At 38.0% G+C, this 19,426-nt stretch overlaps 1 protein-coding gene across 1 annotated transcript in view; it reads left to right on the top strand.

The window, feature by feature from the left end:
• The window catches only part of UNC5D (unc-5 netrin receptor D), a 726,013-nt gene that overhangs the window by 625,648 nt on the left and 80,939 nt on the right, over positions 1-19,426 (top strand). Inside the window, exon 8 of the mRNA XM_087938913.1 lies at positions 11,066-11,251. Within this exon, the coding sequence (XP_087795039.1) occupies positions 11,066-11,251 (186 nt within the window). The remainder of the gene's footprint in view (positions 1-11,065; positions 11,252-19,426) is intronic.

The following is a 19,426-nucleotide window of genomic DNA, read 5'->3' as shown; positions in this document are numbered from 1 at the left end:
GCTGGATCAGGGCACTCCAGCGGCGAGCGCAACAGAAACCACGCACAATCGCGGATTCCTGCTGCCGCTGAAGCCCTGCAAATCGGAAATCAATCTCTGGAATTTTCAAATAACATTGTCTTTTAGTCTTCTCCCAGTTTAACCACAGAGACTCCCATATACAATGTCTTCTAAAATACCCCTGTGATTTAGTTCCTTTATACCATAGAAAAGCATGCCACCCCAACAACAGATCATGTCCTTCTAATGTCAACAATCTAGTATTTCTTAGATTTATCCATTCCTTAACCCACATCAAATTTGTAGCTTGGTTGTACAACTCCCAATTAGACAAACCAAATCCTCCTCTTATTTTAGCATCTTGCAAAAGTTTAAGCTTTATTCTCGCTTTCTTACCTTGCCATGTATATTTCAACACAATTTTATTTAAATCTACAAAGTAATCTTTTCCAAGCCTAATTGGAATTGTTTGGAACAAATATAAAATTTTGGATAATATATTCATCTTGATTGTTGATATTCTCCCTATTAATGACAGTTGTAAATTTTCCCATTTTGCCAAATCTAAAGCTGGTCCTGAAAGATTTTTCCAAGATTATGCTTAGAGGTTCTGCTATGGCAGTGGATAGCTTTTTTGAGAAGTACGCACATATTCCATCTGGTCCAATAGATAGAGATGGTTTTAGATAGCATAGTGATTTTTCAACATTGTCTTCTTTAAAATCGATATGTATTAGATCATTGTATTTTCTGTGGTTCAGTTAGGAAATACTGGGCATGATCCATTGCTGTTTACAAATACTGAGCCAAAGAATGTGTTAAAGAGGTTGGCTTTAATGGTGTCATCATTGCAGTCTTTACCATTAGGTCCTATCCAGAGTAGGATGGACCTTGAGTCTTTTATTTTGTTGTTTACAAAATTGTAAAAAGCGCGGGTGGAATTGATGCGTAGAAGGTTTTCTTCTTGTTTAATGTGATAATTGGTGCATTCAGTCTTTATCTGGTGGCATAAATTTTTGTATCGGCTTTGAAGTTGGCAACGTGACCAGATTTGTTTTTCTGCCAAAGTGATTTCTTTTTGGATGTACTTTCAAAAAGCTTGCTGTTTCAATGAGTTGTCCTCCTCCCTGTCCACTAGCACCACTACTGTGTATATACACACATATATACATATTCAATCCCCTATGTAGTGTGCCTGCTTACGGAGAACTGGGCATATGGCTGGAATAGAAATGATTATGCAGTATCTTTAGGCATATGGTTGCTGCATGCAGCAGTTTTTTTATTTGGAAACCCCAACTGACTCTCATATTCAAGAATTATGGCTCAATCCCCCTTTTTTATTGCAAAAGCAGCATAGAAGCCAGTCATGCAATGTTCAAGACTGGAAATTTCTAATGCTTCTCATTTTTCAGTTGACTGCTTGTTTTTCAATTAGTGGGGGCTGATATCCTGCCTTAAATAGGTTTTGTTAACTTTCCTGATTCTTTTCCAGAATTAATGATATTTAGAAACATCCTCCTCCTGGAAATTAGCTCCTCTTCAGCAAGTGGTGCTGATAAAATTATTTTAAAAAACAAACAAGTATTTTTTAGACAGTCTAGAATCTGAAAACAGTTTCCTAGATTGAGAGTCATTTCAAATTATATATTTAGTCCATTCTTTTCCTCTTTTCAAGATTCAAAGTGCGCATTTGCTGTTGCAACCATTATCGCTTCTCAGCTTGCCAATGAACCAGGGGGAAGGGAAGGGAGAAATGGAATGAGGGCCCCAGTGTTTTGTGGTTAGCCGGCAGCAAGTGCAGATGGCTAAGGAGAGCGATGATTTTGATGAGGGGCCAGGACCATCAGGGAATGGAGTGCTGCCTTCAGAGATTGTGGGGTTAGCAGCAGTGATGAGGAAGTTCCCGAGGAGCCTGTGCCAAGTGCATGTGCACAAAGAATTACTCAGAGGAAAGAACAATTACAGCAGCACAGGCAACTCAGGAGTAAGGCTGCAAGGTAATGGCCCCTCCCTCAAGAGGATAAAGGCAAGTTTGTAAAAGCATTCTTTGCAGATAGCAAAGAAGCTCTTAGCTCAACTTGTGGACATCTTAGTTCATGAATCTTGTAAATTAGTTCTTATCTCTGGGTTTTTGGCAGCCTTGACAAACAACTTGGAAAGGCTCTTTCTTGTCGGAGATAATTGTTGAAAAGCAGTCGTTTATCTGTAGAGGAACAGCATTCATGATTAAACCTTGAAAGGTGGGGGCTGCTGCCTTTGTCTGTGTTTGCTCTCTGGGAACCCGGTTGGGTCAGAACACAGTGAGAATCAAAGAATCAAATCAATTGACCACCTTCAATTCCCCTTTAGGATGCTACCAGTTTAGGATGATGCATTTTGGATCATGGGAGTGCCAGCCATTTTCATGCAACTAATAAATGAGGTATTGCATGAGCACCTATTCAAAGGGGTTCTGGTGTATCTGTATGACATTCTCATCTATTCTGAAATGATGGAAGAACATGTGAAACTAGTATGTCAAGTACTGAAAAAAATCTTATGAATGCCAAGTTGTATGCCAAACTGTCAAAATGTGAGTTCCATAGGACCAGCCTAGACTACCCATGTTATAGAGTGTCTTGTGTGGGGGTGGAGATGGACCCAGGGGAAGTGAAAGCCATTTTAGAAGGCTTTCCCCATGGACCCATAAACACTTGCAAAGCTTCCTGGGCTTCACAAACTTCTATAAGCAATTCATCTCCTCCATTGCAAAAATCACCTTACTAATCACAAAACTATTGAAAACCAGAGGAGGAGGGGAGAAAACTTGGCTCAACCAGCCACTAACCTGGACAATGGAATGCCCAGGGGCATTTGAGAAGCTTAAGAGACTACTTGCAGCTAAGCCGGTCCTAAAGCACCCCACCCCTGAGTAACCCTTTGTGATCCAGGTGGATACCAGGTGGATGCCAGCAGTGGGGCAGTTCTCTTCCAAAAGAACAAAGAGGGGAATCTGCAACCATGTGTCTACACATCCCAAAAACTGAACAAGATGGAGACACAAAGGGTGCTGTGGGAGAAAGAAGCCTTCGCAATGTGGTGGGCACTGTGGACATGGAGACAGTTCTTAGAGGGCAGCCAAATCCCCCTTTTTTTGGAAGTATGGACTGACCACAAAAATCTGGAAGTGCAGAGAACTCTCCCTGAAGCAAGTGTGCTGGGCTCATACTTCAATCAGTTTGAATTCACATTGAAGTACATCCTGAGGGAAAAATTTTCCAAGCTGATGTGCTGTCCCACGTGCCCCAATACAAAAGCACCCAAGAGGAAATAGTTAATTCTATTATTCCTATGAAACAGTGGGCAGTGCAAGTGACCACTTAGCAGCAGATGAAGAGGAAAACCCTGAACTCTAATATGCTTTGATCCAACAAATGAAAAAGGAACTACCAACAGACACTTGATCTGGGGCCCACCAAGGAAGTTGATATTAAGGAGGGAGTAGATTTCCACTGAAACGCATGGGTTAATGTAAGAAAGGCTCCAGCGATGGAGAGTCAGCTTGCTTTAGCTGATAAGAGACAGACTCACCAAGGGGAGTTCCACATATGAGACAGAATGTATCTGATCACTCAGTATTTAAAGCTGAGGCTGCCTTACAGAAAACTGGGCCCCAAGTATGTAGGACCCTTTCCCAAAGTAAAGGTGATCAACACAGTCATAGTAGAACTGAAATTGTCCAAGATATTGGGAAAGGTGCATCCAGTATTCCATTGTAGTTTGCTAAAACCAGCCCAGGGTTCCATTGCCCAGGGTTCCATTCCAGTATTCCATTGTAGTTTGCTAAAACCAGCCCAGGGTTCTAAGTTAAGGGCAATTGGCAAAGATGCTTCAGGTCTGATTATAGTGGGAGATGAAAGACGCTATGTGGTTAAATGAATCTTAGATTCTAGGCACTATAAAGGAAAGTTACAGTGCTTGGTACAGTGGAAAGTCTACCCAATTTCGGAAGCGAAGTGGCTCAAAGTCCCTAATATTAAGGCAGATTCTATGTAAAATAGCCTCAGAAGTCAGGGGCCCTCCAGGGAAGAGTTCGGAATAAATGATAGTAACATGCAATTACTGTTTTCCAGGTATTTGGGGGGGGGGGGCACCTGTCAAGAATTAAAGTGTGCTTTTCCTGTTGCAACCATTATCGCTTCTCAGCTTGCCAATGAATGGGGGAGGGGAGGGAGGATGGAATGTAGGCTCCAGGCATCAAGAAGATGAGCATGGGAGCCAAGGACACTTCACTTTGCCAAAGCCAAAGACTTTTTCTCATGACAAAACAATGAGATTCAATTGGACAATATGACCTGCAATAATGGGGGGGGGGGGAGAGAACCCTATACTTTAATTATGTGGGTTTGCACATGAATTAGTTAGAACTGGTTTTGCCCTCATCAATGCTGAAATGATGCATTTTGCATTAGGAGATTGGATTGTTTCAACTGTGCCTGCTTTGGTTGGGTTTGTCAGTTGGAATGTTGAACCCCTATACTTGAAAATATTAAAGTTGTATTCTGTGGAAAACTATCATATATAAACCTGATCGACCACAAGATAAGTATTCCAGACTTAACTCCCAAATCTAGAATCTTTCACACAATCTGTTTGTTTAAAATGACAATTCTCTAAAATAATAAAACCCCTCCCCTATCCCTAACAAAATGAAAATGAAATCTTAAGATATATTCAATCTAAAAGTTAGAAGTGAATGGAAGCAGGAAGATTTTGCCTAAAATGGGGTTTGTTAGCAGCCAATGTTTCACTTATACCTGGGTGGAAATTAATCATTCCTTGATTGTTTATTAAGTGCATCTCTCTCTTTCTCTCTCTCTCCCTCCCTCCCTCCCTCCCACTACCCCTTTCCTCTTTTTAGACAGAAAACCTCCTCATGAAATAAAACCCCGAAGTAAGTTTCTCCCTTGTATATGTGTTTTCTAAGACTTCATTTTCAAAAATATACATATACTGTGTATTTATTAAAATGCCAACATCAGGCTAATTGTAAATGGTTTGGTTGAAAGAAGATACAAAACTAAAGCATGCAGAATTTTGTCTTTTAACTTATTCAAAGCTACTTTCCCCCATTCTCACCCATTACTTCTTATCCTGTCTTCAGGTGCTATGGGGAGTGTCTTGGACTCCCTCTTCTTTGTGATAGTCCCTTAAATATTGGAAGACTGCTATCATGTCACCTCTAATCCTTCTCTTCATTAGACTAGAAATTTCCAGTTCTTGCAACTGTTCTTCATATGTTTTAACTTCCTATCCCCTAATCAGAAAACATCTTGACAATGTTTCTGTTGCCATAGCTGCACCAGAGGAAGCAATAACAGTATTCAGCTGAATATGGTAACACATGGTGCAAATTCTCCAAATGAAATGAAAGTCACCCCAAAATGTAAAAGATACACAATATTTTAACAACCTAGTTGTGGGGAGGAGGGGAGCCTTGCATTATGAACAATGAAATCAATAATAAATGTGATTCAGAATTTTGTTTTGTTTAGGAGAAAAAGAGTTAAATAGAGCTGCTTTGAACACGCTCATCATTTTATTTCAAATTTATTAAGGCATTTGGCTTTAGTTAATAATTAATATTAGAAAAGAAGGGTCAAGAAAAAGTTGGTGTTATTGTTACTCTGAGAAATTTCTGCAATTTTGTTTTGTATATATGTCCTTGTGCAGTTTCTGCACAATTTAGAATTTTGGAGTGTATGGGGAAAGCATCAAGTTTCTAAAATTTGCAGAAATCCAAACAAGAAATGGAGAGAAAGAAAATTACTGTACTGGTTCCCTTCTTGCATTGTTCGTTTTCTGTTTATTGATTGATTGGTTCATTTATTGATTCAATTTATTTGGCCATCCATTTCAAACAATACTATCAGTATGAACAATCATAAAATCAATGGAAAACCTAATTACAACCATAATACAAAAAGAAAATTAAATATATAAATCAGTTGAGAAAACTTATAATCCATGGTTGGAAAAAGGGCCCATCATAGATTTGGGACCCTAGGGCAGATAAAGGGTCTTTGAGTCTTTACAAAAGGCCATCAGGATCATGGCCATCCTAATCTCTGGAGAAATAATGTTCCAAAAGCTAGGAGGTATGACAGGAAAAACATTCCTCCAGTCCCCACCAGCCAATGTTCCTTGGCTGACATGAGAGCATGCCCATGTTGTTTTTTATCAGGTAAAAACAATGGTTGAATATTGCCCCTCAAGTAACCCAATCCAAATCCATGGATGAGCAATTTTTAAGAGCTCTGGACCACTTTTGAGAGTGTTGGAAAACATTATGTTGATAGCATAACGTAAGGAAAGGTTGAAATGGGGGGAGGGGATAGAGTGCTTGGGAGGGCAACAAATCATCAAACTTGGGTTATGCAAGTCTAGGATTGCCATGTCATGGTAGAATGATCTTTCTCAATTGAAACAGCTATGTTCCTCCAGGAGCAGAGGGAAATTTGCACATATGTCTCAGATATTTTTGGAGCTTCCCTTGTAGCTCAGCAACCTGTCAGTTTGTCTAACAGATTGCAAGTTCTTTGTTTATCCTCTCATCTCCAGCATCATGACTGGATCCTTAAAAGGTCAGCCAAACTGCTGAGGTTGATTTTAGTTCCTTTAGCTCCCAGGAGAATTAAACTATTTATTCTGAACCAGGACATTAGAGATGTGTTTTAATAAAACTTGTTGCTTGCTTTTGAACTGAGTGAGCATTAAATTTAAAGCCATATGAATCACCATGGATGCAAAATCAAAGTTAATTATTAAGATAATTGAGAAAAAACCAGTTGTGGTAAATAGATTTATATATAATCTTCCCTGGCTTAGAACTCTGTTTCTCATATGGCAGACCATGGGAGAAACAAGGGAAACTGAGCAGAGAAGTAGATTTGCATGTTTACCAGTTACAGAAGGGAATAGGAGGAAAAAGAAAGATTGCAAGAACTAGGTGTAATTATTCTTTTCTGGGAGGGAACAAACAATGAATTGGAGATGATATGTACCCAGCACAGCTTGTGTGAAACTTTATTACAAATGAGATAATTTAATCAATTATGCTTCCTAATGCATTAAACCCAAATGTTTCATTTTGGGCTTCTGCGCTTCTTAATTTATCATCAGGTATTTTTATAAAACTTAACCATGCTTAATAAAAACTTCATTACCATAAAAGAATGCTTTTAGATGAATGTCTTTAATGGTGTCAGGAAGCACAATTAAATGCAGACAGGGTTCAATCATAACATCAGATAATTGTTGATAGCTTTGGGTTTATGCATTCCTTTTCACTTCATGAAGTCTTCTCTCTTCTCTTAATCTGAGGCAACCTTTGTTTTGTGCCTAACTTGACAAAGCAATTAGAAACAGGTGTCTGATGATATTTTTATTATTATTCTGCTTTAAAGGGCAAGTGGCATGGTGGACTAGTGGTGAAGATGTTCACCTCCTACTCAGAAAGTTGAGAGTTCAATCCTACTTGGCAACAAATGTTTCTCAGGGAGCAAAAAAACATATCTTCTGCAAACTCCACATAGGTGTCAAGAAGGGCATCCAGCCAATAAATGTTCAGCTTCATTCAGTCATCTGAACTCTACCCTGAATTAAGGGATCACAGGATTGTAAAAAGCAAAAGAAAAATCTGATTTAAAGGGCAAATGCATAGAATAGCATTGTGGAATTGGATAAACCAATAAGGATCAATTATAGATACAAATTTAAAACTTATCAGGTTTGATGAAATGTTCCTTAGCCTTGACAACCAGAAGATGTGTGGATTCAATTTCCAAAATGGGAATTTTGGGAGTTGAAGTCCAGACATCTTCAAGTTGCCAAGGTTGAGAAACACCGGGTTGGATGAATGGAAAAATATAGAAAGGATAATTCCTAGTGATAAAGTACCTACTTTGGATGCAGACAATCCCAGTTTTAATCTTGTTACCTGCAAACAGAAAAATTCCACCATCAATTTAGATATACTGAGGATTGAAGGTACACAGTTGTCTGTGCTCCTGTCAAATGATAGGCTGATAGTAGAAACAAAAGGTCTTTAGAATATGAGATTTAGAGCTTATTTAGAACTCTTATTTAGAACTTAGACTTATATACTGCTTCACAGCCCTCTCTAAGCAGTTTACAGAGTCAGCATATTGCCCCCAACAATCTAGGTCCTCATTTTACTGACCTTGGAAGGATGGAAAGCTAAGTCAACCCTGAGCCAGTGAGACTCAAACTGTCAAATTGCAGGCAGCCGGTAGGCAACAAAAGTAGCCTGCAGTACTGCATACTAACCACTGTGCCACCACAGCTTTAGAGCACATGAAACTAGTAATAGTATAAGTTTTTACAAAATGTCATGTGGGATTTATTTTGATTTTCAAAGAAGAATCTAGGGTTCTCCAGTGATTTCTTTGAAAATAGTAAATTGAGATGAAAAAAAAATTATCAGTGAATGTAGCTAATTAGCGTGGGAGATAGCTCAATATTGCTAATTACTGAGGGATGGCTCAGATAAAAATGTTCAGATCCAGCAATATCTCAGGACATTAAAAAAATGTCAGCCTTGACTTCATGACTTAAACCTCATTTCTTTATTATGTGCATTATGCATAACTGTAAAAATAATGTGGGGCTTTAATTATGACTACTGTGTTGAATTTTTGTATATTCTACACACCCCAACCACAGTGGTGTTCCTGTTTAGATCTACATCCTGATAGTTAGGGATTTGACCTGACTACCAGAACTGACCAAAAATAAGTAATTAATAACCCCAATTTTTGCAGATAAATATCATTAAGCAAATTGCTGTCTTAGGTCATGGAGCAAATGTAAATTTTACTAACTTCATATTCTTCTTTTCTGCATCTTCACATCTCATTTTCTAGCAAAAACCCCCACATAAAACAGTCATCCCGCTGTAGCAGTGTATATAAATAACAACAAATGCAGTACTGTATACATAACTATGAACAACTCTACACTATTCATTTACATGAACCAAATCCTTCTGACCCCCCGCTGCTTGATTTGAAGATGTAAAACAGAGATAAAATTATTTGTGGACTCTTCTTGAAATGGCATTGTTTTCAGAATCCTATGTCACAAGCTGTTGCTGTGACATTGTCTAATTGGGTGCACTGACAAAGATTAATGCATGTTTTTTATGGAGAGAATTGGAATGGAAGAATAACAGTCAAGAAACAGTCAAAGAAACATAATGCATCATTTTTATATCTTGATGCATTTCTATTTGGGGCAGATTTTCCTACCTCGAGGGAAGGTGGGATGGACAGATAAAGTTGTCATTTATGTTTTTTCTATTTACTATTTTATGTGTCTATTAATGTGGCACCTTCTAATTTCTCTACTGATACCTAACAATTTTGATGCCTATGGAAGAATTGGCATACTCTTGAAAGTTCAGGTCTGACCACTGACTTAAGTGGATTGCTGGGTGGATGATAGACAGACAGACAGACATATATAGAAAAGGACTTTTCACTCAGATTCCAGCAATGTATTTCTCAAGCAAAATGAACTTGAGAGCACAAAGGACAGCTGAGTGTAAAGTAATAAGTCTGTGGTTTTAAACCAGCAAAATAAAGGCAATATTCCTCAAAGCTTTTCAAAAAAGGAGCTTTTGTGAATAATCTGTCTTGTTTTCCTTCCTACCCACTCTCTGTCACGCAGGCTGTGTTGGAAGTGGAACAAATTGCTGTGGCCAACTCACTGTAGACAATTTGCCATGGGACAACTTGCCATAAGAAAATTCAACAAACACAAAAGTTAAATTAATTTCAACCAATAATAATAAAATAAGAAATTCAACCAAGAAATATAAGAGTTACAATAATTTCTATGAAAAATTAGTCACCAGTAATAAAAGTAACTAAATGAAATGAATACAGTGTTGAATTGTCCTGTGGTGAGTTGCCCAATGGCAAGTTATCCCAAGGTGAGTCGGCAACAGCTAGCTGACTGCAGTGAGTCATGGTGAATTGGCTATGGCGAGTTATCCTAGACCAAGGCTGTGTATTCCCCTTCAGAACATGCATCTTAAGCAAGCACTTCCAACTTGGGAGATTAATTTAAAGAGACCATGGGCAAAGGGAAGGCAGAAACATGCCTGCTGATTCTTAAACACAGAGATACACCTATTTAATAAATTAGCATTTTTTAAAAAAGTCTTCCATTATCCCCTCTGTTCTCTTCCCATAAGTAATTAGCTAGCTGGACATTTGCAAAATCAGACACAAAAGTCAAAAGGGATTTCACTTACATTAGAAGAAGATTGAAATGACCAGTTGTGTCTGATCCAGCATCTAAAAGCATTGTCAAGTTCTTTAAAACAACTTGTTTCCTTCTTGGAACCCTCAGATCACTGCCTTCTATTTGGGAAGTTTTAATTTGAATTTCTTCACCAAACTGCAATGTGGGAATGGATTAAATTGTCCTGCTAATGCTATGATTCTCAAATTGCACCATAGTCCTTATGAATTGGACATATTTTCCAGAAGCCATTATATAGTTGGGAAGGAGAAAAATGGATGTGATCCAGATTTAATGTCTATGAAGATTCTCAGTCATCCAAGTCCTGGTTGTCCCAAGGTGCTTTTTTCAAAAGGCAACTGGACGTCCTTGAAGACATTTCGCTTCTCATCCAAGAAGCTTCTCCAGTTCTGATAGAAGTTTCTTAGATGGGAAGTGAAATATCTTCAAGGAAAAACAAAATCCAATTGCCTTTTGGGACATCCAAATTTCCTGTTTCTCCTCTTCCCAAATCCTATAGGAAATAATTATCCATTTTTATTCCCAGTTCCTCCTACTTTCAACAAGAAGACCAGGAAAAAAAACCTCCACTAATTTAATAGTGCAGGTAGGCTGATAATGGGTAGTGATTCCTCTTCTGGGATAATTATTCCTATTCTCATACTTTCTGAACATTTAAGCTGAATATTAGTTTTGAATTGGCACTAGCCATCAGGACAGCCTGCACTCATTTAGGCTATTTCTTCTCTTGCAGACATTGAGAATGCAACAGATATCACCCTGTACTCAGGCCTCGGGGCTGCTGTCATCACCATTGCTGTCATTGTTATTGGGGTGACTCTCTACAGGAGGAGCCAGAGTGAATATGGTGTGGATGTGATTGACTCCTCAGCTCTGACAGGAGGCTTCCAGACATTTAATTTTAAAACTGTCCAGCAAGGTTGGTAAAATTGGATTGATGCCTTTTTGAAGAAGGATCCAATCAGTGGAATTAAGTGACCAGGTTTTAAGCTTCCTTGGACTTTTCATGTACGTATATGGTGTGGAATTGATTTCCTGCTCATCCCCTTCATACCATGTAAAGCAAAATGTATAGATATCTTGAACATAAGTCAATCTTTCCTACATGGCTGTGCTTCCTCCTTTAGACAGCTGGCAAGTTGTCAGTTTTCTATATAGGTATAGCATGCTAATCATGCTTCTAGATATCTTGACAATCCTTCTTACAAAATTCAGGTGAAAATGCATCCTTTTTGAATCAGGCAATGGTATGGAATTGAGTCTTTCCTTCCAATCCACACATCCATTGAGAACTACAGTGGAATGTAAGCCCGGATGTTTAGATGACATAGTTCTAACACAATCATAACTTAACAGGAGTGGGATATTTTGGTGCATGTTTGGAACAGTCAGCACCAGTGAGTACAGCCAGTGGGAGTAGACTTGTCCAACATACTTCAAAACAACTTCAAAAAACAACTTCAAAAGCCGATACAAAAACTTATGCCACCAGATTAAAAACTGAATGCACCAATTACCACATTAAACAAGAAGAAAAACTTCTACACACCAATTCCACCCACGCTTTCTACAATTTTATAAACAACAAACTAAAAGACTCAAGGTCCATCCCACCCCTGAAAGGACCTAATGGTAAAGACTGCAATGACAACACTATTAAAGCCAACCTCTATAACACATTCTTTGGTTCAGTATTTGTAAACAGCAATGGATCATGCCCAGTATTTCCTAGTTGAACCACAGACAACTACAATGATCTAATACATATCAATTTTACAGAAGACATTGTTGAAAAAGCACTGCACAATCTAAAACCATCTCTATCTATTGGACCAGATGGAATATGTGCCTACTTCTTAAAAAAGCTATCCACTGCCATAGCTGAACCTCTAAGCATAATCTTTGAAAAATCTTTCAGGACCAGCTCCTTGCCAAAACTATGGTCACAAGCCACAGTCATCCCCATCTTCAAAAAGGGAGACTCCAGCCTAGTTGAAAATTACAGAACAATCTCTTTATGCTGCGTCACCTGTAAAGACATGGAATCAATTATTAACCAATCCATTATCCTCCACTTAGAAACAAACAACCTACTCTCTAATAAACAATTTGGTTTTAGGAAAAAACTATCATGTAATCTGCAACTCTTACACTGCAAAAACATATAGACTACACAACTTGATCAGAGCAAAGCAATAGATACAATCTACATAGACCTCTGTAAAGCCTTTGATTCAGTGGTACACGACAAACTACTCCTAAAACTAAAATCTTATGGTATCTCTGGACACCTGCATAACTGGATAGAAGCATTCCTGTCAAACAGACAACAAATGGTCAAAATTGGGAGCATCCTATCAAATTCTGTACTTGACAACAGTGGTGTCCCCCAAGGCAGTGTTCTAGGACCAACTCTTTTCATACTCTACATAAATGACCTCTGTGATCATATCAAGAGCAACTGTGTTCTTTTTGCTGATGATGTTCAACACCACAGACAATACTGCCACCCTTCAAAGAGACTCCGTCAAGGATCTTGGAGTACTCATCTCAAATGACCTAAGTGCTAGAACCCACTGTAACTACATAGCCAAAAAGGCATTAAGAGTTGTTAACCTAATCTTACGTAGCTTTTTCTCTGGTAATATTACACTAATAACTAGAGCATACAAAACATTTGCTAGACCAATACTCGAATACAGCTCATCAGTCTGGAAACCACATTACGTATCTGATATTAGTATAATTGAGAAAGTCCAGAAATATTTCAGAAGGAGAGTGATCCACTCCTCTACTCGTTGCAGAATACCTTATGCCACCAGACTCGAAATTCTAGACCTAGGAAACCTAGGAAACCTACACTGCCTTCGGTCCGATCTAAGTATAGTATATAAAATGATACATTGCAATGTCCTACCTGTCAATGAATACTTCAGCTTCAACCATGACAACACTAGAACAAACAATAGATACAAACTCAAGGTTAAACTTGATTGCAGGAAATACGACTTCAGCAACAGAGTGGTCAATGTCTGGAATACTCTACCCGACTCTGTAGTTTCTTCCCCAAACCCCCAAAACTTTAACCTTAGACTGTCTCTATTGACCTCACCCCTTTCCTAAGAGGTCTCTAAGGGGCGTGTATAAGCACACCATCCCTGTCCTATTGTTTCTTTTATATTTTTTTAAATTTTTCTTATATGTATCCATGTATGTAAAAACTATGTTTTTACTTATACCTATTATCTTGTAAGCAATTGACAAATAAAAATAAATAAATAAAAATAAACATATGTGAAAGACATCTATGCGTCAAACTCAAGCTGTGTGTTTATAGAAATAGCACTTAGATTTATATGCCTCTTCATCATGCTTTACAGCAGGGGTGGGATTCTACCAATTCTGTCCACTTCTGTAGAACTGGTTTCTCTGAAAAGTAGCAAACAGAGAGCTTATATAGAACCAGTTCTATGTTTGCTGCTGTTTTGGCCCACCCATCCACCCAGGCTCTTAGCTGACCTTTATTTCCTGCGTTTTCAACTGCGGCTGCTTTGTGCAACACAGCTGCAGTTTAAAAAGCAGGAAAAAGTGCTTTTTAGTGCAGCATTGCTCAGCTGTCCAGGCAGCTAGATGCCAATGATATGTGCATGCAAAATGTAAAATCACCAAACTGGTAGTTACACCAGTTGGATCCCACCCCTGCTTTACAGCCCTCACTATAGAATCAGCATATTGCCTCCAACAATCTGGGTCCTCCTTTTACCAACCTCAGAAGGATGGAAGGCTGAATCAACCTTAAGCCAGTCAGGACTGAACTGCTGGCAGTTGGCAAAATTAGTCTGCAATGCTGCATTCTAATCACTGCGCCACCACAGCTCTTATTTATTTATTATTTTATTTGGTTTGCCAATTGCTCACAAGATAACAGGTATAAGTATAAACATAGTTATGAAAACATGAAATGGATACATATAAGAAAAATAAAAGAAAAAAATAAAAGAAACAATAGGACAGGGACAGGGACAGTAGGCACATTGCTGTGCTTATGCACACCCCCTACAGTCCTCTTAGGAAAGGGGTGAGGTCAATAGTAAACAGTCTAAAGTTAATGTTTTGGGGTTTGGGGAAGAAACCACAAAGTCAGGTAGAGTATTCCAGACATTGACCACTCTGTTGCTGAAGTCGTATTTTCTGCAATCAAATTTGGTGTGGTTAACCTTGAGTTTGTATCTATTGTTTGCTCTTGTATTGTTATGGTTGAAGCTGAAGTATTCATTGACAGGTAGGACATTGCAATGTATGCTTTTATATACTATACTTAGATCGGACCAAAGGCGGTGTAGTTCTAGGTTTTGGGGGTCTAGAATTTCAAGTTTGGTGGCATAAGGTATTCTGCAATGAGTAGAGGAGTGGAGAACTCTTCTTGTGAAATATTTCTGGACTTTCTCAACTGTGTTAATATCAGATACATAATGTGGGTTCCATACTGATGAGCTGTATTTGAGTATTGGTCTAGCAAATGTTTTGTATGCTCTAGTTAGTAGTGTAATATTACCAGAGAAAAAGCTATGTAAGATTAGGTTAACAACTCTTAACGCCTTTTTGGCTATGTAGTTACAGTGGGCTCTAGCACTTAGGTCATTAGAGATGAGTATTCCAAGATCCTTGACAGAGTTTGGATCATCAACAAGGCCTTGACTATTCAGCCTGCATTTTATTTTCTGATATATTTTTTTTGGTAGTATGTAAGACAGAGCATTTGTTTGTTGAGATTTGAAGTTGCCATTTGTTTGATCATTCTGATACATAGTTGAGGTCTTTTTTGAAGGGTAGAAGTATTGTCTGTGGTGTTGAATAGTTTTACATTCATCAGTAAAAAGGATGCAGTTGCTCTTAATATGATCACAGAGGTAATTTATGTACAGTATGAAGAGAGTTGGTCCTAGAACACTGCCTTGGGGGACACCACTCTTTAAAGGGACAGAATTTGATAGGATGCTCCCAATTTTGATCATTTGTTGTCTGTTTGTCAGGAATGCTTCTATTCAGTTATGCAGTTGTCCGGAGATACCATAAGATTTTAGTTTTAGTAGTAGTTTGTCATGAACCACTGAATCAAAGGCTTTACAGAAGTCTATGTGGATTGTGACTATTGCTTTGCCCTGATCGAGTTGTGTAGTCCATACGTTTTGCAGTGTAAGAGTTGCAGATTACAGGATAGTTTTTTTCTGAAGTCAAATTGTTTGTTAGAGAGTAGGTTGTTTGTCTCTAAGTGGAGGATAATGGATTGGTTAATAATTGATTCCATGACTTTACAGGTGATGCAGCATAAAGAGATCGTTCTGTAATTTTCAACTTGGCTGGGGTCTCCCTTTTTGAAGATGGGGATGACCGTGGCTTGTGACCATAGTTTTGGCAAGGAGCTGGTCCTGAAAGATTTTTCAAAGATTATGCTTAGAGGTTCAGCTATGGCAGTAGATAGCTTTTTTAAGAAGTAGGCACATATTCCGTCTGATCCAATAGATAGAGATGGTTTTAGATTGCATAGTGCTTTTTCAACATTGTCTTCTGAAAAATCGATATGTGTTAGATCATTGTAGTTGTCTGTGGTTCAACTAGGACATACTGAGTATGATCCATTGCTGTTTATAAATACTGAACCAATGAATGTGTTAAAGAGGCTGGCTTTAATGGTGTCATCATTGCAGTCTTTACCATTAGGTCCTTTCAGGGGTGGGATGGACCTTGAGTCTTTTAGTTTGTTGTTTACAAAATTGTAGAAAGCACGGTTGGAATTGGTGCGTAGAAGGTTTTCCTCTTGTTTAATGTGATAATTGGTGCATTCAGTCTTTATCTGGTGGCATAAATTTTTGTATCGTCTTTGAAGTTTGCAACCTGACCAGATTTGTTTTTCTGCCAAAGCGATTTCTTTTTGGATTGAAGCTTCCTTATTGTTATGGGTAATGTTTTTTCTGGGTTTTGGAGTTGTGATTGGTACATATCGTTTGGTGACTCTTTTGACTTCAAGTAAAAATATGTTGTAATGGTCTTCAACAATATTGCATCCAGTGAATAGAAATTGCCAATCAAGGGATGAGAGATCGTTGTCTATAAGATCATAGTTGCCTTTTTTGAAGTTATAATTGGGGATCGCATCATTGTGTTGATTTTTGTGTGGACGTATGTTGAGTCAAAAGTCAATCATTCTGTGGTCACTGTTGGAAAAGGGTTCTTTAATTTGTACTCCATAAATTGAATTCAAACTATTGCAGAAGAGGAGATCGAGACAGTTGTTAAATCTAGTATTGTTGGTTACTAGTTGTTCCAGTCCCAGGTTTGTTACAGCATTGTAGAAGGTTGCATGTATGGGTTCAGTTTTACATTCGTTTAGGGTCCAGTTAATGTGAGGTAGATTGAAGTCTCCAAGAAGTGTGTGGGCAGGATGTAGCCCATGTTAGTAGTGAATTTAGCTTGTTTACATGTTTGAGGTCATAATCAGGGGCTCTGTAACACAGTAAGAATCGAAATGTGATATTTAAGGACAGTTCACAGACGGTCTCAGGAAGAGCAAGATCTTGGGTAACTTGGATGTTTTTTAGATGTAAGGACTTTTTATAGAAGATAGCAACACCACCTCCTCTATGGATTTCATGATCTGATTGGTAAACATGATAGTCTCTTACTGTGGTAATGGAGTAAGGGGAGATGCATTGAGCCATATTTCACAGACAAATATGATGTTGAATTTAGCCATATTTAGTAAAAGGAGAAATTCAGATATTTTATTCACAAGGCTTCTTGCATTGAGTTGCTTGCATTTAAGGCCAGGTATAGTTGGAATTGAGGTAGTTAGGGGCATGCGTGCCTAGTTTTGAGTGATGGTGGATTGGATTAGGTAGGGTTGGATGTGGAGTTGTGGGTTGTGTGACTTACTTTTGATAAAATCTGCATGGTTGTCAATGTAGAGATATTTCTCTCCATTGTCTAGACATCTTTTAAGTTCATTGCGGAGTTCACGGGAGCAGATTCTTTGCAGTATGGATAAGTCTAGTCTTGAGCGAAGTTTTTTTGGTCGGGATTGGTTTTTGCATTGGCATTTATTGTATGAATGAATATGTGTTTGCTGGACTCATTTTTGCAAACAACTCTACAAAATTTTGGGGCCACAGAGCCGTCACTGTATTTGTACCCAGTGCCATCTCTGGTTACTTCAATGATATCTTCAGGAGAGATGTTTGTTGTATCTGAGTTGCTTATGATATTACAAACTTTGGTAATGTCATCTGATTCGTTGGTGTCTTCAAGACCAAATAAGATGGCATTTGAACATTTCTGATCACGTTCTATGGTGTCTCTGATGAGTAAGGAGATATCATTTGTGGAATTATTTGATGCGATAGTAATTATTTGTGGTTGTGGTTTGGTGGTTATTTTTGGTTGTAGTTTTGATTGTAGTTGAGGTAGTAGTTGTGGTAGTGGTTGTTGGGTTGGGATTTGATTTTGAGCTGATAGGTAGTTGCTTATCAGTGCTGTATTTTTTTTTCAAGCGAAATTAGGCTTTCTTGTATAATTGTTTCAAAACGTGTTGCTAAGCATTTTTCTATTGTGCATGAATGATTCTATGCTATCATCTCTTGTATTTATTATTCTTATTACTTAAGTACAACAGAAGCAAGTTTTAAAAATGGGGTTTTATAAGCATATTTAAACTCAATAAATTGATTGTTTTTTACTTCCAGATTGTGGCAGAAATAAAGAATACTATAGTAACAGCTGGTTGATTCTGAGTTAAAATGTCACAATCGTATAGTTTCCAAAAGACATCTTCACTGAACAATTGAATTGATTCAGAATTCCTGATCCATTTATTCATTGTTTATTAATCCCAGATAAATGTTTGTATGTTGAGTGGTGAGGGGGAGGAATCACTCAGTTGTCTTTGTGTCCTACTTCATATAAATTATATAGTGCATCCCATTTTTCAAGTATCATTATTAAAGATTGGCACTTCTGATCTCAGCTCTAGTACATTTCTACTTGAAAAAGGTGATTCATGGAGAGTAGAAGACATGAGAAGTTGTTATATGTGTCAGCTAAAAAGATACTCCTTTGGTCTTTTTAGCTGCCAGAAAAAGGGAGTTTGAGAAAACAAGGCATTCTTGAAATGCCTAGATATCAACTCAGCAACCTAAAGTTATTGGAGCATAAGAAGGTTATTGGAGAGCATGATGGATGACTCTTGGAGATTGATGTGTCCTATTGGATAAGTCACATCCAGGGGGTGGGGGAAAGACCAGGGTCAAGGGGGAAATGTATGATGTGATTTAGTACCAGCTGTACCCAGCCACGCATCAACATGGCAATTTCTATTAAACCAATTTACTTTTTCTGAGATGTGGCTAGAGACTTTTGCTTTGAATGAGGGGGATTTGTTGGAGCCCTGACAGCCAGCCAGTACTAAATCACATCATACATAGAGCCCAATTTGTCAAGTTTAGTTATTGCTTAAATGTACCATCAAATACTCAGGAAATCTAAATTGCACATTGTGATACTTTTCCTAAGGACTCCTTTCTTGAAAACTTTATGTAAAAAGTTAGAGTTTTTCTTTTCCTTTTAAATAACATTCTGATTTCTGAAACCCCTAGTGCTAGAAATGTGAAGACAACTATGGTTATTTACTTATATCTCTTTAAGAAAGAAAGGAGATAAGAATTCTTTCAATAGAATAATATAGAATAAGGGTTCAAAGACATCCTGAAGACTATACACCCAGAGCACTAATCCTCTATCAGGGTATCACCAACAACTGACAATCCAGTATTTAAAAATTTCCAACAAAAAAGATACCACCAACTTCCAAGATCATATCTTACTACTATATTAGGATTTTTTAATCGAATATCAAACTACAATCTAATTTTATGTAATTAACTCCATTATTTTTGGCCTATCTACTACAACTCTACAGGGAAGACCTTAAGAATCTTCTTAACAGCTATCAGTCCCAAGCCCTTTATTCCCCATAAATTCCCTCCAGCCCTTCATCATCTATATTATTATAATGAATATATTAAATCATCTAGATGAAATA

This window comes from Pseudonaja textilis, chromosome 9, assembly GCF_049901715.1.
Source record: "Pseudonaja textilis isolate UNSWEBS1 chromosome 9, rPseTex1.2, whole genome shotgun sequence".
NCBI lineage: Eukaryota > Metazoa > Chordata > Lepidosauria > Squamata > Elapidae > Pseudonaja > Pseudonaja textilis.
Note: the sequence above shows the minus strand (reverse complement) of the source record. Positions and strands in the feature narration are given on the sequence as shown.